We start from the raw sequence: 23,911 nt of genomic DNA on the forward strand, positions 1-23,911 counted from the left end.
AAGTATTTATGGTTTTACTGTTGCTTCTGTTTTAGATATTTTTGACTCATGATTTCCTCTTTCTTCTTGCAGGTATTTTTAGCATATTCTAAAATGATGTCCTATTTATCTTATAGGTGATCAAGCTAGAAACTTTTTTTTTCAATCTGGGTTACCTCAACCGGTATTAGCACAGATATGGTGAGTATATGGGAGGGGATGGGAGAATTGCACTTATGTCATAGAATGAAGTTTACTGGTACAGACCAGGACAGTAACTATTTCACAGCCTGGTGTTTAAAATCACCAATTTAGTTCAGTGTGCATTCCAAAGGTCTACAAGGCAATGTTTTGTAGTATGTTTCAGCTGCATTTTTTAGTTACGAGTTCAGTTATTAGAAGCAGGTATCCTTCTGCAAATGGGATTTTTGAAGTTGGCGATTTGCAACTCTCTTTTTGCTTTAAACTTTATTAAAACCGTACTAATACAGTTGCTAAGCACAGTAACTAGTATTAAAAATCTTCTACTGGGAGACCTTGTGCAAACCTTGCAAAATTTGTTACAAAAACGAAGACTGGCATAGACTATTTCCCTTGTGGTTGGAGGTACAGCTTGAAAGCTTGAAATTTTTACTATTCTTTGGTGAGTTTAGACAGATCAGAATCTCCAGTGTTATATGTTACACATCACACACATTTCTACAATCTGCCAGTTTCTTCGTTCAGGATTGTAATTCTTTCTGCTCCAAATTATATGACCCTGCCAGACTTCGACATGCGAACTTGCATGGATTATTCATAATTTACATTCATTATATTATTACTAGGACTTTAATGCTAGGTAGAGTGAAATAATGCTGGTCAAACTGTGGATTTCAAAAAAAGCAGCAGAGGGATGGACAGCTTTTGCCAAATTTGTTAACTTTTCCTCTATTTTTAACTGTTTGAAAAAGTAGGCTGTTACAGTTATAAAAATGTTTTAATGTAATAAAGATTTCTGAAGGCAGAATGTTGCTCTGACTGGAGAGAGAAAATAATTCTTTTCTTGCAAGAAAAACAATTGCTTTGGAAACATAGCGTTTACATTGCTGGGTTTACATGGCTTTTAAATAAATAGCTAATTTTCTTTTAAAATTCTCTTTATCTTACAAATATCAAATCTGGTCTCGTTATCTTATTTGCCTTAGATGCAGTGAAAGTTCAAATGTCCCTTTGGAACTTCTCTTGCCTTTTAATTAAACAAGGAAAAAAGTTTTGTCTTAAGCAAGGCATCCTTTCTTCAAAAAATGTTCCATAGGTGTTAGCTTTAAATAGGTGTTAACAAAACTGAATGATTGTAAATAGTCTGATTAAAAATGTCTTCCTCTCTGAATTATTCAGTTTTTCAGCCTCTTGAGAGGGAGGGAATCATTCCACTGGTTCCATAGTTGTCATAGAGACAAGACCTGAACTTGCACATTTTTTAAATAAAGCTGAACTCAAACTTATTCATGCTGCCTTTATAAATCATAAAACTGTATGTAGATGTGCCTTTCTCACTGTCTCCTTCCCTTTTTCAGTTATCTTTGAAGTAAGAAAAGTAAATATTTAAGTAAAAATCTAGATCACTTATATATATTCCTAGTTATATTTAGAATAACCAAGTAGGAGAACAGTTGTATAGTGGTAGTAAGACCTCTTAAACATAAAAAATAAAAAATAGAAAATAAAAAAAAGGAACCTCCTCCTTTTATTTCACAACTTGAATGATTTAACTCTTTTGATCTATCAATGAATGTTTGTTTGTAACCTACCATAGATTACTGCTGTCCCACAGAAATAATAGAAGTCAGACTGTTCAGTGGCAAGAAGTCCTTTGCAGGCTGCAGAGGACATCACAATATGCTCAAGACTGCATAGAAAAATGTGAATCATTGTTTGTCTTAGCCGCCAGGGGTAAGATCTCAAAGGGGCACACTTGCTTTGTGGATTAATAGCAGTACTCTGATGTTGCCTATCTAAATCTCTATTAACATGGACATAGATCCATGAGTATTTTAACTGGGGGTGGGGAGAAGTTCTGGAGTAAAGATCACAAAATCTCTGAGACAGATGAGCTGCATAAAACTTCTTCGATGTCTGTAGTCTTTATTCCTTGACTAGATGTATATATTTATTATTTTGTTTTTGGAAGATAGAATATAATTACTAGTGGGAGAGAATGGGAGGTACAACAGTCTTTAAGGAAGGAAACTTATTTGAGTTATAGCAACTTGTGAAACTCTTCAAATTAATTTTCTGATCCTAGAAATACGTAGGTGTGTGTATGTGGTGTTTTAGAAGTGTTTTACTATTCTTCATGACTTATTGTGAATACAGTTTCTAGCATTAATCTGCCTGCCACCTAAGGGCCCAGCATTTGTTTCACGAAGGATTACCTACAGCTGTATGTAGACAAGCTTATGTTACTACAAAGTTTCATCTGTTTTGTTGGCTATAAAAGTTCTTGTACAGAAAAACGCAACTGGGAAAGGATTGGCCCAATGAGTGATTTGCCATACTGCTTTCAGAGCTCTTTGCAGTAAAAGCAAAACTCGTATCTGAGTTTCCAAATGTATTATTTCACGGGTGAGAATGTTTTATTGGCATGAGCAATATAAGGATTTTGACTGTCTAATTTGAATTAAAATTGAATTACCTTTTTTGTATCATGAAAAAATTTTCACTGGAACTTCAGGAAGTGTTAGCTAGGCAGCTGAAGTACCAGTTAAGTGTCTTCTGCCTCAAGAGCTGCTTTGAGAATATTATGCAGTTGGTGTAATTGTTTAGAAGATGATAAGCTAAGGAGTATATCTTGTAATTTCTTTCTGCTATTAATCAAAGCTTCCCCAGAATTCATGTTCCTTAAAAATAGCACCTCCATGATTTTCAGCACTGAGAATTCCTGTGTCCCTTCTATTCATCATTCATTTAAACAAAGTCTTCAGGACCTCAGTAGAGCAAATTACTGGAATTATTAAGCTCTGTCATGACAACATACTTACTGTTCTACCTTTTACAAGCTTTGGAGTCTGCCAAGCTGGTAATCTATTAAGAAGGCTCTAAGTAGGCTTTAAATTGAGACTGCAGTGGCTCAGAAGACAACTGTTTTTAAGTAAGCAATAATCTGGCTTTCTTCTAAAGCTGTTATGAATGGTGGCCTCAAAAAGCAACTTCTATGTAGCCTGTTTCTCTGGAATTAAATGAGAACTAAAATAATCAATGCCATCTGTTTTTCGTGCATTTAGAGTTAACTTATTTTTCCAGGACAGATTTAAGCCATTGGTTGACTTACTGATTTCTGACATATGCTTCTTAAACCTTCTTAAATTTGTGTCCAAGTGTGGGAGTAAAAGGTTGTACTCTCACACTTATGTGAAGTGTAAGGTTATATGAGGTTATATGAGTTGTAAGTCTTACTACACATGTATTGATTAAATGACTGATGCTAAAGACATGATTTCTCCTCACTAATTATGTCTGCATTTTATAATGCAGACATGTGATTGTATAATCTATTATGGGAATGTAAAGCTGAATAAATCCAGATTTTTTTGAACTGCAGGGAGATTTCCTTGTTTTAACACTGTGCTGTTTCCATAGAGGTAGACATTTTATAGGCTGGTCATAATCATATCTGATGGAAAAAAAAACCCTGTACATGATCAGTTTCTGTGCTTCGTAAATGCAGAATGCATCCTGTGGAAAAGAGGAGATGAAGAGGAAAAGATCTGCAGAGGAACAGTTTTGTCAGCACCTGAAACTTAGCGTTGTGATGAAGCCCACTGCAGCTATTCTAATTAGAAAACCCCTGTTATAATGGCAAGCCTGTTGTATAAAATATGATAAATATTTAGTCAAGGTTTAATCTGCTTACTGCCCTGCACTGGTTCCGGCCAGACCTTAAATGAAACAAATTTAAGGACATTACATTCTTCCAAATTTCATTAGAAGCAGAGCGGGTAGTGTGTACTGTCAGCCACTCACTGCATTTAAGGTGAAGTTTATTCACAAATAGCACTGCAATCTGACAGCATGATACTAGGCTCAGTAATTAGAAATTAAAATTTGGCTTATTCTTGCACTAAAGATTTTGTAAGACAAGCTGATTTTTGTTAGCATGCTGTAAGAATGTGTATAAATTCTGTAGTTGTACATAATTTTTCTTACAGATTTGTGCTGTTAATTTAAATAACAAAGCCATTGATGTAGAGTAAATGAGTTGAACAGGTGGTCAGACATAAAATTAAAAGCTACTGATGAGTATGTGAATAGGATTTCCATTAAAGCAGAGAGACTGGTGCGCATCAAAGTTTCTTATTACTGGACAATTAATATTTTCTTATGTAGAATGCAAAGACAGTATTCTAGCAGTACACTCTGTAAACAGTGCCTGGAGTATCAAGGTTGCCTACATTATGCTATTTACTCTTACTGTATTTTCATGGCCATTATTGAGGGACTCTTCCTGTGCTTTAGTAATGGAAAGGCTTAAATTTTATAAGTCAGAATATTTGTAGGTGTAGAAGCCTGTTAGGTTGAACAAATAAGACTATCATAAATACAACTTGTGTAATTGCTTTGCTTAAAAGCAAAGATGTAGGGAACTTTGTGACTATTTATTTGAGCTGCTGGTGCCAGTTGGTCACTATGGAGCTTACTGACTTCTCTGTATGTTGAGGAATAAGCTGTCTTTGGGAAGACCACTGACTTCTTTGAGTGCAGTCCAAAATCTGCTAGAACAGGTTTATCAGGATCAATTTCTCTAGCTTTGTTCCTATGCACATCCTCAACTTTCTAGACATACAAGGCTGTTTTTCACTCCCCATTTCCACTGGGCATTTGACAGAAGAATGGATAAGCAAATACTGAACTGAACTTTCGTTAAAAACACCACACATTTTACTTGTTGAATATTTTCTAATTTTCTTTGGTTGCCTTCAAAAAGGTGTGCTGTCTGTTTGTAAGCATCAGTTATTGAGTTATCTACTTCAGGGTTTCAGTGTTCTTCAGAGTCTTAATTTTCTAATGAGGCTTTCTCACCCTCAGTATTCGTTCAGTGTATCAGTTCAGTTTCTAGTGCAAACCCCACAAATGACAGTGCTTCAAAGTATACATTTAGCCATTAAGTTTCTGACATTCTAACATTCCAAATACCTTTTGCTTCTTGAATGTTTTGGGTTTGTAAGACCTGCAGCATGTTTTTTCCTAAGTTAGGCTTCTAACGTTGCTGTTAATAGGTGGTGACTAATAGATATTACATGAACTGTTTTGATTGTAAAAAGTAAAATGTGTATGAAGAAGAAAATGAAAATGTACTGAGTAATACTATTCCTTATAAAGCCTAAGATGTGATTTTGGGCAGCAAAAACTCTACAGCATGTTTTGGAACACTTCCATCCTGCAACTGAAAAATAAGCAGAGTGGATAGTCTTAATTGTCATAGTCAAGGTATGAAATCCGTAAAAATTAATTTGGACTTTTTACAGGAATTTTGAGTTGATACAAACAAATCAGTTGTAGAGAAAATTTTAGAGAGATAATACATGTATTTTTGAGGTTTATACCCATTTCATTGTATAGGAGGAAAAGCACTACATACTGCATACATGCAATCTTTTTGCAAGTTTATTTGTAGTGGCTTGTGGTACGTACCCCCCACTGGACAGAAGAATAAGATGGGAGCTAATAAACTCTTAGTATTTTTATGTCCAGAGAAAGCCATTGTACTTCAGACTTAACCAAATACGGATAACCTCAGTAACAAAATGTGAGAAACCTACTTTGTGTTCTTAGCTATTTTCTAGAAGTAACTATACTCTCATTTTATAACATACATTAATCGTTAACAGCTATTACAGTCTATCCTTCTTGCTAATACTCATAAGAGGAAGGCTTTTCTGCTTTCAGTAGGGTTTTCCCACTTCTTTCTGCAAGTTGTGTGAAGACAAAACTATTGCATCTTCTACTTTAACTTAGCCTGCCAGTACATCAGGAAGCATTGGTGTGTCTCTTGCTGTTCATGGAAGAGTAGTCAAAAGCTGAGACTTTAGAGCATTGGTGTCCTGCAAAGAAGAGGAGATGTGCATTCCAAATTGATGCTTCTCTTGGTCCAGGTCTGCCATGCTGGCCTTCCTTCTTCCTTCTGCTGGTTGAAATACCATATATCAAGTCTGGCTGCTACAGTAGGATCATTTTTATTATTTGTCAGATGAACAGCATACTAGGTGATCGTGACTGAAACTTGAATCTGAATTGCATTGTGCTGTGTGGGTCCCAGGATAGTCCCAGTTTAGACTAAATTTAGGCTCCCAAAGGCTTGGTGGTAGTGGAATAAGAAGAAGGTTTAAAGTTATAAAAGAGCAGACAGATTTTTTTTGTCTAAGTTAAACTTCTCTGTGATAGGAAGCTTCAGGAAATAACATGTAGAAATTCTCACATCCAAAACTTGTTCTTCAATGAAATATATGTAGTAATTCATCATCTTTCAGGGAGTGGTGCAGTGTATACTTTTCTTTCTAACTGTATGCCTCAGAGTCTACAGTTTCTTTCACCAGACTTTCTCTTTCTTTAGATACTGTTGCCAGGTTGTCAGTAGTATTATTTAGTCTTGTGACATCAAAATTAGTGGATTAAGACAGTTGACACTGCTGAAAATGCATTCTTAAAAGTATTGGGAAGGGTTGGAGTGTCTCCATTTTTGGGGAAATGCTACTGGTGATCTAAACCAGGGGAAATTCTTTAAGATGTATGGTTGGCCTGGGGCAACCGCTGCTGGGATCTGCCACTTAGTTGACTTTTCCTGGGTGGTTTTTGGCTGAGGGGGGGAGGGATTTCATTTTTGTGAATGCTTTACCATTGCATTTACCTGGCTGTCTACTTATTGAAGTTTCAATTATAAATAGCTGTCAATTTATTGCAGTACTTTTTTGATAACTTTTCACATACTTGCATGAAAGCTTTCCTTGACAGGGATTTGATCAGGCATAAAGCTCTAGTTTAACTAGTCTGCGAGGGTCCTTTACATTGTCGTGTTCATGCCATGTAAATGTACTCATAAACTTTCAAATATGTATTATTCCAATACTGCAATGTGCACTTAATTCTCCAAATGAATGCAAAAAAATAAGCATAATGTTTAAAACTAAGTTTATAAATAATCCCGTTATTAATGTGCATTTGCTCGGTTTTTTTGATTTGCAATTGCAGCAACTAACATTCTTCTTCCTGCTTCTCTCCCGCCAACTGCCTAGCCCTATTCCCTGCTGAGCATGGTTTTCTTAACCATCAAATGAAGAAACAAAAAGAAGACTGTTTTAAGTCGGACTACTTTGCATGAAAGCCTATTCAAGGTCTAGGCGCAGTGCTTTATCTTGAGTACTATTGTTTAACTGAAAACATTTGTACACTTGCTGATGTAGCAAGTGTTTAGTAAAGTGCACAGAATTAAAGAATGTTTCATTTTAAGTACAACTAAAGAGCAGATTTGCAGACTAAATAATTTGATTCTCTGTGGTGCTGTTTGCAGTACCACGTATTTTCATTTGTGTCATTTTTGCAAGGTTTTCGTAGAACTACATTAAACCTTCTTCTTTACATGCTCCACTGTAATTCTTCTAAGAATCGAAAAGTGAATTAAACAATATTTATTAATCATGCAAAGAAGCTCTCGGTTTAAACAGTGTCCTGTTTTATGATCACTTTTAGCCTGGCATAAATATTTTTAAGGGAAATTAATTAGTCTTAAATGTACACGTCTTTGTGTGCATGGCCTTAGGTCAGTTCCTGAAGTTCATTATTTAAGCATCTAAGTGTGAAAATCATGTATTTTGTAGGGCTCTAGCTGACATGAACAATGATGGGAGGATGGATCAGTTGGAGTTTTCAATAGCTATGAAACTTATCAAATTAAAACTACAAGGTTATCAACTCCCATCTGCACTGCCTCCTGTCATGAAGCAGCCACCTGTTGCTCTGCCTAGTGCCCCAGGATTTGGTAAGGTCTTTGTTTTCCTCCTCGTCAGCTTGTATTGTAGCAGCCTAAGTTGAATTTGATTGTTGCTTTGCAGTCTCTAAGAGAAACTTCTAGGAAAAAATACTTCTAAAAGTATGTGAATTCAAAGCCAAATGCTGCCACATGCCTGTGTGTGCTCAAGAACACCCATCTCAATGAATTTTTATCACCCAACCATGCTGAATAGCATAAGCTGAGGTCCTGTTTGCTTCAGGTCTCCTTACAGTGCTTCCTGTGTGTTCTAAGCAAAAGTGTTTCTGGGCAAAAAAGATGGATCTGATACGAGGGCTAATACATTCCAAAGTGATGGAGTTTTTGTTTGAACTGCTATCATCAAGGAATCTCCAGCTTTGGCAAGATTAGCTATGTTTTTTTGACTTTTTACAAGTCATGGTAGTAATGCATCCCTCTGCTGTTATTTTAGAAACATCACTGCACTGTGATTAGCTAGAACAGCTGCCGATTCAGTTCTCATAGTTAAGTACTGCCAAAGTTGCCATCATTTCAAGGTAAAAAGTAGGGAAAATGGGATGATGAGAGGAAAGTAACTAAATTAAGCTGAATCTCATGTTTGACACCTTGATGTTTTGCTGTATTTTGTAGGGAGCGGTTCTTTACCTTTCTGTTTTAGTTGTCACTGTGACTCGGTTTGGTTGGGGCCTGAGAATCACTATTGTCCTTAAGAAAAAAGAACAGTGCATTTGATAAACTGTGTGCAACCATGTTGTTTGATCGGTTGTTGCTTCCACAGGTTTTACAAACAGTTCTATTTCTGACTGTAAGAAATCAGTGAAATTGAAGAGATCAAATACTGTCTTAAGTGAAAAAAGGCATAATAAAATCAAACAAGGAAACCAGCAAAACGTGTGATTTTAATTCTCAGTCACTGTAGACTTGATCTCAGCTGTTTGCACACACCCTTTTTCTTCCTATTGGCATGACTGGAACTCATGCTTCCTGTTATCCATGCAACTGTGCATACTCCTAAAATACTTCATGACTGTGCTTTACCCTATTAGCTTTGCACTGTTTCATCTTGACAATAGGCTGCAAGCAGTTATCCTGAATATTGTTCTTTTCAGCCGTGGCTAAATGTAGGCTTTGGGTTCATTACTCACTGGAAGTTGACAGTGCTGCTCTTCATTTAGTTCGAGGCAAACAATTCTTTTTTTCAGCAAATGCTAATAGACTTTTTTGGTTAGTGTTGTATCCAATGTGGTCTTATATGCATACATTAGAAAGAGCTATGTTATTCCCTCTGCATTGTTTTATGTTCCCCTGCCATGCTAATGGTGCAGTGAACTGTAAGAGGTCTTTCAAGGGTTGTGTGAAAGTTTCCATTTCAATTTGCTCTTTAATTCTGCTTTTACTGCTGGGTTGCAAGCTACAGTTAAATTGTTGTATCATATTAGGAGTCTTGAGATTAGAAAAAAATATCTCCTTCTCTTGCCCTTAGGTATTGGGGGCATTGCCAGCATGCCATCTCTTACATCAGTTGCCCCAGTGCCAATGGCATCTATTCCAGTAGTAGGAATGTCTCCACCATTAGTATCTTCTGTTCCTGCAGCAGCAGTACCTCCCCTGGCTAATGGAGCTCCTGCTGTTATACAGCCTCTGCCTGCTTTTGCTCATCCTGGTATGCTACACTGAGACTTTGTTTACTCTCTTGCTATTAACAATTTGTTTTGCCATTTTCTTTGCGTCCAGAGAACAGTAGACATGGAATTAGCCATTCTAGCTTACTTTAAAGAGTGACTTTGGGTAAAGACTGTACTTTGGTTTAGCCCAATGTAATTGGTTAGCAAACTTGTATGAAAGTTAAAAGAAGAAACATGGACATACCATACTGTAACAGTCGGTCATGTTGAGCGAAATATTAACCCTGTTACAAGAGCGGTGTGATAAATCTAGCTTGCCAGCAAAATGGAAAATGGTACTCTACTATCTATTTATAACCATTGAAATACTGCTGTTTGTTGGGATTACTTTAAAATACTGGACTACATATAACTTCTAACAGAATCTAATTAGATTAATCACAATCTAATTTGATATCGACAGTTTGCGTAAACTGTGAAAGTAAAAACATGAGGGAAGTGTGTTTTCACCTATTTTGTTAGACATTATTAGTTTATCTTAGTATTTTTGAAAGTGGTACCATCAAAAGGATCATAATGCTTGTATCTGATCTTAGAAACTAACTGAACAACACTGAAATTCTACATTTTAAAATGATAATATAATATATGTATTCTGTTATTTACAGCCACATTGCCAAAGAGTACTTCCTTTACTAGATCTGGTCCAGGATCACAGCTAAATGCAAAACTGCAAAAGGCACAATCATTTGATGTGGCTAGGTAAGTTGATAAGGAAGGAGCGTGTGTGTATCTGGTTCCTCAGAGTTAGAAAAATGACTTCTCTTTCACAAAGTTGTTTTCTGAAATAATATTTACTTGCAGAAATCAATTCCTGCTGAGATACTTCAGGATTTCATAGTATGCTGTGGTTTTACAAGTAATGCTCCATGGGTAATGAATCATCGAAATATAATAATTAACTATTACAGTATGTGTTGACACTATTTACAAACTCTTGGAAACTTAATTTTTGGAAAAGCATTTGCTTCTGTAAACATAATCTGCATTGTGTAATACTACATAGGCCCTTCTCCTGTTAGTAAGAAAACATAACAAGCAATACTCTTTAAAATTAGCAACTGTAGGTTAATTTTTTAAAGCAAAATATTTAGTAGTTCTCATCTTTTTAGTGCACTTCACATGAATGTTTCTGCATGAAAAATCACCTAAAAGGCTTTTAGATTATTTCGAGGCCTAAGAAAAGGTATGGTTAGGCAAAATGAAATGTATCTAACAAAATCAAACTTCCTTAGAGGGGGTAAGGGAGTAATTTCCCGAAGTCATTATAAATCAAACTTTATTACAGGTCTGTACTACAGATTTTTTATATTTTTTTTAAGGAGAAAATGGCTTGGGTTGTTATTTAATATTTTTTTTTATTTTTTTATTTTCCCAAATTTTCTTGTGCCCTAGTTAGATAAGGACACTTCTGACTATTGTCAAATAGGATTAAAAATGTTTCAAGACCAACAATTCTTTTTCTGTTTGAAACCTAGTAGTATTAGGAACATAGTGATGCTCTGATATAATTTTCAGAGATATAAGAAGTTATCTGCTTTGTCGTAACAACACTCTAGTATTTATAATGAATGGAGTTCAAGAAACTTCATCTGAGATGGCTTCTAGATATTCCATAAGAAGGCTGTTATAGTTTTGGGGTTAAGTATATCTGACTCTTACTGGTCACTTTTACTGCCAACAGAGGCCTGAACCTCAGGTGAGATGATTTCTTTTCTGAGGTGAAATTGCATGGTTCTCTAACTCTGGGCTGAGACTGGAGCTTCCTCAGCTCCACACTGTTACTTCAGTAACTCTGAAACGTCTGCCAGCAATTCCTTCCCAGACTGCTGCTAATGCTGAATTATGAACTGGTGTCTGTCTTCAAGTTTTATTTTGGAGAAAACAGATAGCAAGGTAATTGATCTACAGAGTTTATGGAAAGGGAGGAAGAAGAGCTAAGCCCATTAAATTGAAATGTAAAGTTGAAGGGTGATTTTTTTGTTTGTTTGTTTGGGGTTGTTTTTTTTCATAACTGAGAATTATTTGGGGTTTTGAGAAGGGTGAAATTCAAAATTTCATTTGCGTTGCTTTCATAATTCTGTCTGCTGAGTCGCCAGTAGTGAACTCTTGGCATGCATGGTGTTTGGCATACAGGAGTCAACTGGTTTGTCCTCCAACATTTTTTCCTCCAAAACCACCATTTGAGTATCTATGAAGGAGAGTTTCATTACTTAATGTGTAGTAACCTTACCTCACAGATCAAGGTACAAATACAGGTAAAGACTAAAGTAGACTTAATGTGTGACAACTCCAAATCTGGCAAAACTTGTGAGGGAGGAATTGACATGGATAAAACTTAAGTAGTCAGCTTTTTTTTTTAAGTTTCGATCCTTGTTTTCATTATTTCAGATGCAGCTTGGTTTTGCTTTGTTCCTAAGATAGAGGATTATTTCAGCACAATAGTTTGGAAATAGAAAAGAGAAATAGAGGTATTAGCTGTTTCAGGTGTTGTCATGTGAAAATAGGATATGAAGTCAATTAGTAGAGTGAGAGTGTTCACATAATCCTTCTTAGCTCAATCTTGAAAGATCTCACCGTGCTATCTGCTCAGTGGAACAGGGAAAAGGGATTTGCTGGGCTTGGTTCTTTTTTTTTTTACCTGTAATTTGGTGCTGTTACAAATGCTTATTTAATCTGGCTGCTTTTTTTCTGTGTGTGTGTGTGTGTGTCTTTTTTCAGCCTTAACAAAAAAGGACAAAGTTTAAATGTGTCTAAAGACAGAAAAACTGTGATCATTGTTTTTCAGTATGAAGACTCATCAGCCTTCAAACATGGGAAATCATAGCTACAAATAACAGCACTCAACACAACCTATTATGTGAATGAATTAGAACTGGGAATGTTATTTTTGTCATTTGAGCTTCATTACAAGAACATTGATTGCTTTCAAATTTAGCTTTTTCACACTTTTAAAATGTTTTCAGTATGTTTTATGTTTGTTTTTCTTAATCAGTTTATGAATTATTTAGCTAACACAACCAGTTAAAGACAGGGTAAAATGAGGCATTACTTTCTGCTGACTGTTGTCAGGTGTTTCCTATTGTATGTTTATGTAAAGGCTTTTCACTGTGAACTGTTTAGGTTACTTAATTCTCTGCTAGTAAAGAAAAAAGCAAAACTCTTAGGCCTGTCGTTCAGCTTTACAAAAAAAATCTAAGATGCTGAATTATGACAAATGTTTTCAAACAAGAAAACAAACCTGTTGTGGTTTCAGGAGTAGAAGGAAATATTTGTGAAAAGAACCATATTGAGCATAAAACTTGATCTCTGTGCAGCATGTCATGTTGTTGTACTTGTTAGCTTCATGTGATTACATTTAAAATCGTCTCCCCCCTGCCCCTTCTTATCCGTTTTCTAATTCTAGTGTGCCTCCTGTGGCAGAGTGGGCTGTACCTCAGTCATCAAGATTGAAGTACAGACAGCTGTTCAATAGCCATGATAAAACAATGAGTGGACACTTAACAGGTATTGAAGCAGTTTCTGTTGTTTCCTTTTTTCAATCTGTAAAAAGCCAATTATAGTAGCATTTAAAACGCTGTTCCCCTAGTAAAAGACTCTCTCTGTTGTTGCCATCGGCATTTTTCTGTTTGACTCTCCCAGCTGCTTAATGATCTTATTTAGAAACAAATATTCATTCTAGCTCGGATAATTTTATCACTTTCTTTCCTTTATTTTCTGCAAAGTAAGTTGGCGCTGGGAAGCAATTCTTGGAAAGGGTACAGTGGGTTATGTGAAAATTTGCGCAGCCATTTCCAGTTTCAGCTCATCCACTGGTGAGGGTGCCTACGGAGTTTCAGAAACAAACTGGAATGATACAATGGCTTAGTTCTACTGCCTCCTTTGACTTTCATAGCTTGCCTTTTTTTATTATTATTTATTTTTATTTAACCTGCATTAGCTACTTGGTAATGCAAGAAAAGGAGAAAGTTGCTTATGTGTTTGTTAATCTTTGTTTTGCTTTGTTAGGTCCACAAGCAAGAACTATTCTTATGCAGTCAAGTTTACCACAGGCTCAGCTGGCTACAATATGGTAAATCTATCAATTTCCAAACTGGAAACAGTACTTGAACCTCTATACTGAATACTGTGGGCTTTTTCTCCCTTTTCAGTCTTCCTCTACTGACAAATCATTACATGTTGCATTGTTAATGTATAACTTCATGTAGTGCATAAAGTGTAACTTTATGTAGGTTAAATGACACTTTATTGAACAAAACCTGCACTGATATGCTTATATTAATATTACTTAACAAAATTTAAAAATAATATTTTTCACACTATGCACATAGGTGTTTTCTAAGTTAGGTTTCAGTTACGAGGTTTTTAGGCAGACCAAATGTCGAGCCTCCTATGTCTTCCACATCCCTGGCCGTATGTGATACAGCACCAGTGAAACTTACACATTTGTGCAGGTAGTACAAAAGGAAGATTAATCCAGAACCCTGCTTTTTTGGGGTGACTTCTCTGCATTTTTCCATGGGGCTCAAGTTACATACACTTAAAATAATGGATTTTAAAAGGATTTGTCTCAGCTTCTTGTTTTCCTTTCAGCTTCTTGTTTGCTGAAGTTTAGTATGTCCTTATTGTTACATGGAACTTTACGTCTGATTAACTGCCATACTTTTCATGCCATTGCTTGAAAACCATTGTCAACTCAGCAACCCTTCTGACTTCTGCTTAAGGGTTTCAACTGTGTTGTCAGTTTAATGTGGCAATTGATTTGCACTTGCTTTCTTTGTTAAGCACAGATGTTTGTGTTACATCTTAAAATGCACTCTCTCCTTCTGTTTCCTAACAAAGCTACTGTAAGGAAAAAAATATCAACTCAATCATCCAGCAGATGATTAACCAAAAAATACTGTGCTTATTGCCAGTGTTCAAGCAGGCTGTGTGGGCAGGGGAATGATGTCAGTGTAGTGCAGGAATTCTAAACATAACTCTCTTTTGACATTTAAAATTGCCAAGTCTACTGAGATAAGGAATTGATACTACAGCTTTTGTAGCTCCTTTTTCTGATACTTGCTCTCTGGTAGTGGAACCCCTGTGGCTGTTCTCTGGCGCAAGATTTGCCAGTCTGCATTGGGTTTGGATTCACTGATTCATAGACACACAAAGTGAAGTACAGTATCCAGCCTGTCAGCTACTCTTGTAGCAGCTGTTCTCATATTCCTGGTACAAAGATGTGGATCTAGACTGTTAGGACATCTGGTCAATTATATCTGCCTGCTAGATTTTCATTCTAGTGACTTGTACTTATGCCCCAGCCTGAGGAGTTCATTAACACAAACATGGGTCAAATGAGCCTGTAATTGTCTTCCAAATTTAAATCCTGTAAAACATTCCTGTACCTCCAGACATCAAAAGAATGTATCAGTTGCTTATCTGTGGTTTTTCACAGTATCATCAGACATTTTTCTGCACACTAACAAAACAAAGCTGATGTTTAGGCTGTTAAATTTTATCTAATGCCACCTTACCATGAGTAAAAGCATTTTGTGCATCTGACTGAGCACTGGGTTTAGGTCATCCAGAGATGTTACTCCATAATTTTTTAATAAGTGTATAATGCCAAAACGTTTTTGTGCTTGTCAGGGCTAGAATGTTAATGGCTTTGATTTTAATGCAGATGTGTGCTCTGGAATGTGAAATAGGAGCCTCCAGGGAAGAAGGATTCCAAACCAAAAAGTTCTACCAAACATCTGCGCTGATTCTTTTCTAAATGATACTGTGTAGTAGATGTTCAGAAAGTGTTCAAGAAAACTCCACTGATTAATGTTACTTACATAGTATCTAGTACAGGCAAAGAGCAAGCAAAGTAGAAGTCATGGCTATAGTTTCCAGGCAGATGTGTGAGATACGTGGGAAATAGTGAAGCATTTGGGTTTTGGTTTTTGTTTTGAAGAAACAAAGTAGTGTGGAAAAAAAAGTGAAAAACTGAATTAATTTCGAACTGAATACTATGCTTTTTAACAGTGCTTTTTAATATTTAAGAGTTTACTTACTTTGTTCCTTCCCTTTAAAAAGGAATCTTTCTGATATTGATCAAGATGGAAAACTTACAGCTGAAGAGTTTATTCTGGCTATGCACTTAATTGACGTGGCTATGTCTGGTCAGCCACTGCCACCTGTACTGCCTCCAGAGTATATTCCACCTTCTTTTAGGTAATGGGTTATAATTCTGGAATCTCACTCCTAAATGTTTATTTCATTTGGGAAAGCTGTCCTCTGACTATGAAGTAGAAGAAATTGAAAAGTAATCCCTCTCCTTTTTGTACTGCATCTATGGCACAGAGTGCTGCCTCGATGGAAAATGCTTGTCTAGCTTTTTGGTTTTGTACAGTTACTGGATGCTGGAAGTAGCAAGAATTCCTTATAAGAATACAGTTTTGGTCAATGTTTTATGCTAGCATACCTTCCAAAACTTAGTCTAGCCATATACATTTAAATTTCAAGCCTATATTTCTTTAGAGCAAATAGTATGTATTGGAATTCAAAACATGATAGGGATTTGCACTATAGCAAATTAGATGTTTTTTGACACAGTTGTGTATGAATAGTCGTTACTTCTGTTTTTCTATTTCACTTTTTTTGTGGAGAAATGGCTGGGAAGACAGTGACAGCAATGAAAAGATGTTTGCATAAAATGGTAGCTTCATATTCTTTGAGTATCCTCTTGAAGATTACAATTTTGTTGTTTATTCCATGTGGGATCTTGTTTTTAGCTTGACTGTCTTGAGCTCTTCCTCTGTCTTTGCAACTTTTCCTGTAGTTGAGATAGGCATTTCCCCAGCTTCAGACTGGTCACAAGTAAGAGATGTTGGGGACAGGGTTGAACACATCTGCAAGCTGCATGGCTCTGTGAACTTTGAACTGCTTTTTTCAGGTCACTGGTGTCTACTGTTGAGACTCTGGTGGGTACTGTTATCTTGATGGCAATGGCTGAGTAAAATCCTCTAGGCAACACTGAGGGAACATTAAATATCAGTAAACGTTTCATCATGGCATTTAATTTACAATTTCATCATTAAATCATAAATAAATTTGGCAGGCATAGGTTCTTTTAAACAACTTAGAATTATCACTTTATTGACAGAAGAGTACGCTCTGGTAGTGGCATATCTGCTGGAAGTTCAGTGTCTGCAGACCAAAGGTTACCAGAAGAACCAGCATTAGAAGACGAACAGCAGCAACTGGAAAAGAAATTACCTGGTGAGCAAGCAAAACCAGAGATATATTGTGTGTTCTGATCAGAGAGATTCTATCATTAGGTTATATGCTGTGGAGTTAAAAAGGCTTATTAAGAAAAGTTTTCTTTTGAGATCAGTTTGTGACATGTCAGAGGCATAACCAAGACATTGCTTGGTCCAGCTAATTCCTTACTATTGCATGATACTTTGTGTTAGTGACAATTGAGATATGACTTGGGTTGCTCATTTTATGCACTCTCAACAGAGGCAGCACTTTGCAGTCCTCCTACAGTTGTACAATGAAAACTTTTTACTAACTCCACATTCTGACTTAAGTGGAATGTAGTTTGCCTTATGGACTCTTAAGATCACAGTATGCCTACAGAGGCCTGTTTCGTTGAAGTCTGTGTAATAATATGTTTTTTGATACAAGCCTTAGCAGCTCTGCTTTTGGGGAAAATAAAAAAAAAGGAAAAAAAGGAAAAAGGCAGTAAAGGAGGAAAAAAAGGGACTTAGAATCATAGAATAGTTAGGGTTGGAGAGGACCTTAAGGTCATCTAGTTCCAACCCCCTGCCATGGACAGGGACACCTCGCACTAAATCATGTCATCCAAGGCTCTGTCCAACCCCCGCCCTTGAACACTATCAGGGATGGAGCATTCACAGCTTTCTTGGGCAGCCCATTCCAGTGCCTCATCACCCTCACAGTAAAGAACTTCCTCCTTATATCCAATCTAAACTTCCCCTGTTTAAGTTTGAATCCATTACCCCTTGTCCTATCACGACAGTCTCTGATGAAGAGTCCCTCCCCAGCATCCCTATAGGCCCCCTTCAGATACTGGAAGGCTGCTATGAGGTCTCCACGCAGCCTTCTCTTCTCCAGGCTGAACAGCCCCAACTTTCTCAGCCTCTCTTCATATGGGAGGTGCTCCAGCCCCCTGATCATTCTCGTGGCCCTCCTCTGGACTTGTTCCAACAGTTCCATGTCCTTTTTATGTTGAGGACACCAGAACTGCACACAGTACTCCAAGTGATGTCTCACAAGAGCAGAGTAGATGGGTAGGATAATCTCCTTCAACCTCCTGGTCACACTCCTTTTGATGCAGCCCAGGATACGGTTGGCTTTCTGGGCTGGGAGCGCACACTGAAGCTGGTTCATGTTCATTTTCTCATCGACCAACATCACCAAATCCTTCTCTGCAGGGCTGCTCTGAATACAATTGAGTCTATTAGATTTGAGAAGCAGCACTTTCCTGCAGTGATTCTTTCATGGTATCGTGTTTAGTCATGTATACTAACTCTGTCTATTGTAGCCTCTGCTACTTTGCCCAGGTACTTGTTTGTACCCTTCAGGATCTTTATACTCTCTTTTCTTAAACACTGATGTTGCACTTGTCATCTTGTAGTTTTATAGCACTGATGTTGATTAAAAGATGGATTGCACAGCTCGTAGTTCATGAATTTTGTATTTGAACTATGGATTGGAATTGTCTGGGTTTGGCAACCTGTTATTCTTCATTTTTTTGTTTTATTTTTGGTTTAAAGCCATTTCTGCTTTCAGTTAAAGAGGGGCTAGAGTGTATAAGCCTTTTACTGTATTTGATGTGAAGATTTTCCATTGTAAAGATAATAGTGTATGTTATCTTGCTTTTCATTGGCTTTGCTAAATCTGGCTAGGTATTGTGGGGTTTTTTTTCTTATTTTGAGATAGTTGAAAGAATTTTTATTGTGGATTTTGCAACCTTTCAGAAGTTTTCTCTTAAGTATAATAACACAAGCCAATAGCTATGTATTTAAGTTGATAGAAGTTTTTCACTTCTATTTTCGTACTTTGGATATGCTTTGTTTTTGCTTTATTTTGTAACTACCTTGATTTTCCTGAATAGCTGTACTAGCTTGTTGGACTGTCATCTTAGAATCTGCTTTTTCTGAGCCCTGAGCATGGTATCTTATTGTCCATGCTATTTGTAAGTGTTTTGTCTTTCTACCTATTCCTTTTAACTGGTTTTCTTGAAATAAATTTTCTTTTTTTTTTTCTTCTTTTTTCTCTTTTCTACTTGGTCTCCTAAATCAGTGAGAGTTATAATCACATTCTCTATCAGTTTGTATCTTAATATTCTTTGAACTGCAAAACTAATTTTAAACAGACTTGACAGATATCAAAGTGGTTAGATTTTTTTCAAGTTTTATGAAAATTGGCAATTGGCAATAGGAAAGGGGACCCAACTTGAATAAAGACAAGAGTTCAGCTGGTTCAAAAGATGTTGAGTCAATGTGTCAAATAGTGCATTCACACTTTGAGGTAAATCTGTGCTATCTCTTCCCTGCCAAAAACGTACATCTTGAGCATGCAGGAAGAAAAATACAGGATATGGGGTATGGGAATGGGACATACAGATTATGAAAAGAGACAGAAGGTGAAGCGGAAAGAATAATTTGGAGGAACTGTAAGGGATGGACGTAGGAATGTGGAGCAAGGAAGGGACAACTCCTGATATTGCAGAATGTCAGGGAGTGCCTGCTGGAAATGAGGTCATTCCTTTAGGACTGTAAGTGACAAGCATGCAAATCTGCAGGAATCCAGTCTTACTGAGTTCAGCTGCTCAAGAACTTAAGCAAACCATTTCCTGACAGTAATGAGTAATCTTAGGAGAATATCAAGTTTAAATACAGTCTGGTCATTTGCATAATGGCTTTTTGATAATATCATCAGCTGAATTCTTCCCCTTATAGTAATTTAAGTGTTAGTTCTTGTTGCTGCTACTATTATGAAATGCAAATAGTAGCAAAACTGCTACTATTACCAAGTGTATACAGGAACTCCAGATCCTGTGTCCTCACAGAGGACTAGCTAGTGAATGGTTTATCTAAATTATACCCACCTGTAGGGCTTGAGGAGAATCCTAGAAGCCTGAGGAATAGGGATTGAAATTCACACCTTGGTTTCCTAACAATGTGGATTTAAGGAGATCTACAATATAAATGCTAATGGTAAAACCAAATATTTCCTATATTGCTGTATTATCAGTAGTTTAGAGCTGTCTACTACTGTTGGAAGGTTGTTTCACTTCTGTTCAGCATACATAGATTTTGATTATTTTATTTTAAGTCAGTAGCAGAGTTTAATTCTCTTCTGCCCCATGTTTCCACACATTAAAGTTACATTTGAAGATAAAAAACGGGAGAACTTTGAACGTGGCAATCTAGAACTTGAGAAACGGAGGCAGGCTCTCTTGGAACAGCAACGCAAAGAGCAAGAACGTCTAGCACAGCTGGAAAGGGCAGAGCAGGAAAGGAAAGAACGTGAACGGCAGGAGCAAGAACGTAAAAGACAACTGGAGCTAGAGAAACAGCTGGAAAAACAACGGGAATTGGAACGGCAGAGAGAAGAGGAAAGGAGAAAAGAAATAGAAAGAAGAGAGGTAACCAACTGGATAAAAGGAAGGTGGTTATGTCACTGTCAGTTGTGCTTGATTAGAACAAAATGTAATGTTTACACTAAATATTTTGCTGTAATTTTTAGTCGGCAAACATTTAAAGAATAAACTTAAATTGTGGGGGTTTGGAGGTAAAAAAAGAGTCAGCTATCTGCTTCTTCATTTTTCATGTGAAAGAATGAATGAGATATTTAGATATAAGACAATGTGCTCCTAACATCTGGCTTACTTAAAAATAGTAATTATTTTCTTGATATAAAAAGATGCTTGAATGAATGAAGAAAAACTTACGGGCATTGGTGGCATTCATGATTCATAGTGTAGTTAATATGTTAAAGGAAACACATACTGGTTAACTTCCAAAGTTATTTTTTTCTCATATTGTCAAATGGTGACGCAGTCAGTGCAGTCACATTTGACTATTTGCAAAGCTTCAGAATGTCTAATGTTGGAGGCTGGAAAAAGATCTGGTGCTGTCCTGGAGAGTTCTTCCAGTCTAAATGTGAAACAACTTGTTAAATCAGAAAACTGGATCTTGGAAAAGAGATTAAAATAGAGTGATATTCTGTTTAGTCACCTATCTGCAAAATTCCGTTTCACCAGTGCTTTCAAGTGAGCATTTATACAATTGAGCAGTTTCTGTGCTGAAAGAGGCACATATTTTAGTCCACAGCTTAGCAGTGTGTTTATATTAATGTTTGGATTGCACATGAGAATCTGAATATGAGTGACTGGAATAGTTTCTCAGAATAGACTTCTTTTTTTTTTCTTCTTTCTCCAAATGGTATAGGCTGCAAAACGGGAACTTGAGAGGCAGAGGCAACTTGAGTGGGAGCGTAATCGTCGGCAAGAACTACTAAATCAAAGAAACAAAGAACAAGAGGATATAGTTGTTCTGAAGGCAAAGAAAAAGACCTTAGAATTTGAGCTGGAAGCTCTAGTAAGTGATCATGTTGCAGGTAAAACACACAAGCACAATATTGGCTGTGATATGGCCATGTTTATTTTCTATAATTTCAAGTTTTCAATGTGGAATAAAAATACTTTTTAGATCCTGACTTGCCTGAAAAACCATTCTGATAGAAAAAGAGAGATATCTTTTTTTCTTTTTTTCTTTCTTTTGTTTTTTTTAAGAATGATAAAAAAAATCAGCTGGAGGGAAAGCTTCAGGATATCAGATGTCGGCTGTCTACCCAAAGACAAGAAATCGAAAGTACAAATAAATCTAGAGAACTGAGAATTGCTGAAATCACCCATTTGCAGCAGCAGCTACAGGTGGGAAAACATTCTCTGATTTTGTACTTAGCTTTGCATTTTGACATCCTCAACTGCATCAAGATCCTAAGCAAACTTGCCACAATATATGATTTGTTTTTTCTTGTACATAAGGAATTGTTGTAGATAATTTGTCATTCTTTTGTATGAATGTTCTTCAGACATGTCTAGGAATTGTTTCTTACACTTGAAGGTGTGTCTGTGGTTATCACTTCAAACTCATGGAATCCTGTTGAGGGGAGCAGGAAATAAGCTGTTTGGCTGAAGATGTTAAAGGGTTTGGGGGGGATAAGGAGAATGAAATTTTGTGACTTTTATTTTTGTTGGCAGTGATTGCTCTGTATGTGCTGAAAGAAAGAATTGGCTTCAGGGAAGTGGCTAGTTGATGATCCTTTTTTTTTTTTTATAATTATAAAATAATAAACTTTCAAAATTGAAATTACCAGTTAAACCAGCTACTTTTTTTCATTTAATTCTGGCATTTGTCTTTCCTACTTCTCTATCTAAAATTCTCTGTCAAATTAAAGATGGAATTGTGTAGAGGTCTGCTTTTAGTGACTGAATATTCTTTGCAATTTGTAAAGGTTCCTAGGTGAGTGGTAGTATTTGATTTGGGGACATTTTTCTTTATTAAATATTTTATATTACTTTAAATTAATTATTGGTCAGTAATAAGAGCTTTCAATGTTTTTTCTACCACTGAAAGTGAATCTCACACTTAGGAGTAAACCATATCATAAAACTAATCCAACTGTTCCATTCCAGCTTTCTAAGCATAATTAATATAGTACGTTTATTTGAACAAGACCAGACTTGAAAGTTCCAGGTTTTTTGTTTTATGTAGCAGTATTTTTTGACTTATTTATTTATGAAAAAAAAAATCTTAACATTTCTGTTTTGTATATTCATATACACCATTACACCTTTTACAAGGCATCTTTCTTTTCAAAGCAAGTTGTTGCAAAGAGTGTGTTTGTGTCCACTTGATGCAAACAGTAGCAAACAATAAATGCTTGTGACATATACGACTGTCATAGTTAGGCTTGGAACTACTCTTCTCTCTTTAATGAAATGCTCCTGTACTGGCAACTGAAAATGTGAAGGCAAACAGCATTGAATCAAGTGCTTAGGCAATAAAGTTATGCTTACCCATACAGGCTCAAAGAGACAAGAAAACTTGATGCTTGATAAAATGTGTGGAAAATTTCTCATTTACCTGCATAAGTTGAAGACTATTGATCTTATGTGCACAGCCAATCTCTATGTAAAAGCACCAACCACCTGAATTTCTCTTTAACTGCTCTATTCCAAAAGCTTTCCGTAGAAATAGGCTGAGGAACCGTAACTCACTCCAGAAGAAGCTAAGCAGCTACACAGACATTAATAGAGAAATGCTATTTCAACAAATTGAATGGAATTCATATCCTACTTTCATATGCTGTTTCTGTTGACTTCGTAATTTTTGTTCAGTTAGCCTCTGTAGTCAGAAAAGGTAAAGGATCTCTTTGCTTTTGTCATAATATGACAAACTAAGAAGGAAAAAAATGATATGTTACTGTAAAAAGCTGTAAACTGTTTATGTTATAGTAAAGACCAATGTGCTACAGTTTAGTTAGGGTCCCATTACAACAGACATCATTAAAAAAAAAAAGTGAGAAACTATCATTATTATGAAGCACTTGGAATGAGCTTCCACAGCTGGGTGTAATAAATGGAAGGTGCAGATGGAAGGAAAAAACTGTGAAATCAACATTACTGGGAAATGATTAATAAGAGATCTGTTCTATCTACCATTAGGTGTGCTTAAATAGGTTATTAAAAAGTGCAAACAAAGGAGTGTGCTTTGTAGATTTGTTAACAAGTTTTGAATTTTTAATCATATCCTTGGCTGACAGTAGATGTGCTTTTTCCTTATCTACAGCTTTTATGCATCAGTTTTAACTACATCACCATGAAGGGAAAAACTGAGGAGGGCAGAGGGACCCTCCACCTTCCCGACACAATTTATGCTGCCCAATCACAATGGTTGAAAGGAAATGACTTTTTTATTCTTTTTTTTTTTGGCTTTAGCATTTTGACAGCACTCTGAAATTTTACTGGAACATCTGGCAAAGTACAATGAATTTTGCAGAGTTATCTACATTTTACTCTTGTTTTGGAATCACTAGTACGTTTGTAGTGATTTTTTTAATCATCTCTGGTCACTGTAATCGCTACTAGATGGTATGTACCCAGCAGCTTAGTTAATGCCTGTTCACTGAATTACTTTGTTCATGACAACTGTAAGAGCACTTCTGTAAT

General features: G+C 36.3%; 2 protein-coding genes across 10 annotated transcripts in view; one reads left to right on the forward strand and one right to left on the reverse strand.

Annotated features, from left to right (window-relative positions):
* Nucleotides 1-23,911, reverse strand: part of CRYZL1 (crystallin zeta like 1) — a 165,729-nt gene that overhangs the window by 59,669 nt on the left and 82,149 nt on the right. The gene's annotated exons all lie outside the window — the stretch shown is intronic.
* Nucleotides 1-23,911, forward strand: part of ITSN1 (intersectin 1) — a 136,962-nt gene that overhangs the window by 37,255 nt on the left and 75,796 nt on the right. For 7 of the 9 annotated variants that reach the window (XM_061359050.1, XM_061359052.1, XM_061359051.1 and 4 more), the window contains exons 4-14: nucleotides 117-180; nucleotides 7,833-7,993; nucleotides 9,468-9,647; nucleotides 10,278-10,371; nucleotides 13,076-13,176; nucleotides 13,678-13,741; nucleotides 15,736-15,873; nucleotides 16,805-16,920; nucleotides 20,058-20,320; nucleotides 21,126-21,275; nucleotides 21,470-21,610. In XM_061359050.1, coding sequence (XP_061215034.1) covers nucleotides 117-180; nucleotides 7,833-7,993; nucleotides 9,468-9,647; nucleotides 10,278-10,371; nucleotides 13,076-13,176; nucleotides 13,678-13,741; nucleotides 15,736-15,873; nucleotides 16,805-16,920; nucleotides 20,058-20,320; nucleotides 21,126-21,275; nucleotides 21,470-21,610 — 1,472 coding nt within the window. Of the gene's footprint in view, nucleotides 1-116; nucleotides 181-7,832; nucleotides 7,994-9,467; nucleotides 9,648-10,277; nucleotides 10,372-13,075; nucleotides 13,177-13,677; nucleotides 13,742-15,735; nucleotides 15,874-16,804; nucleotides 16,921-20,057; nucleotides 20,321-21,125; nucleotides 21,276-21,469; nucleotides 21,611-23,911 lie in introns of those variants that run through there. The other 2 variants (XM_061359058.1, XM_061359059.1) reach the window with 2 other exon arrangements.

Source organism: Neopsephotus bourkii, unplaced genomic scaffold (genome assembly GCF_033783945.1).
Source record: "Neopsephotus bourkii isolate Nb327-2 ecotype Australia unplaced genomic scaffold, CSIRO-AGI_Nbou_v1 NB_962, whole genome shotgun sequence".
NCBI lineage: Eukaryota > Metazoa > Chordata > Aves > Psittaciformes > Psittacidae > Neopsephotus > Neopsephotus bourkii.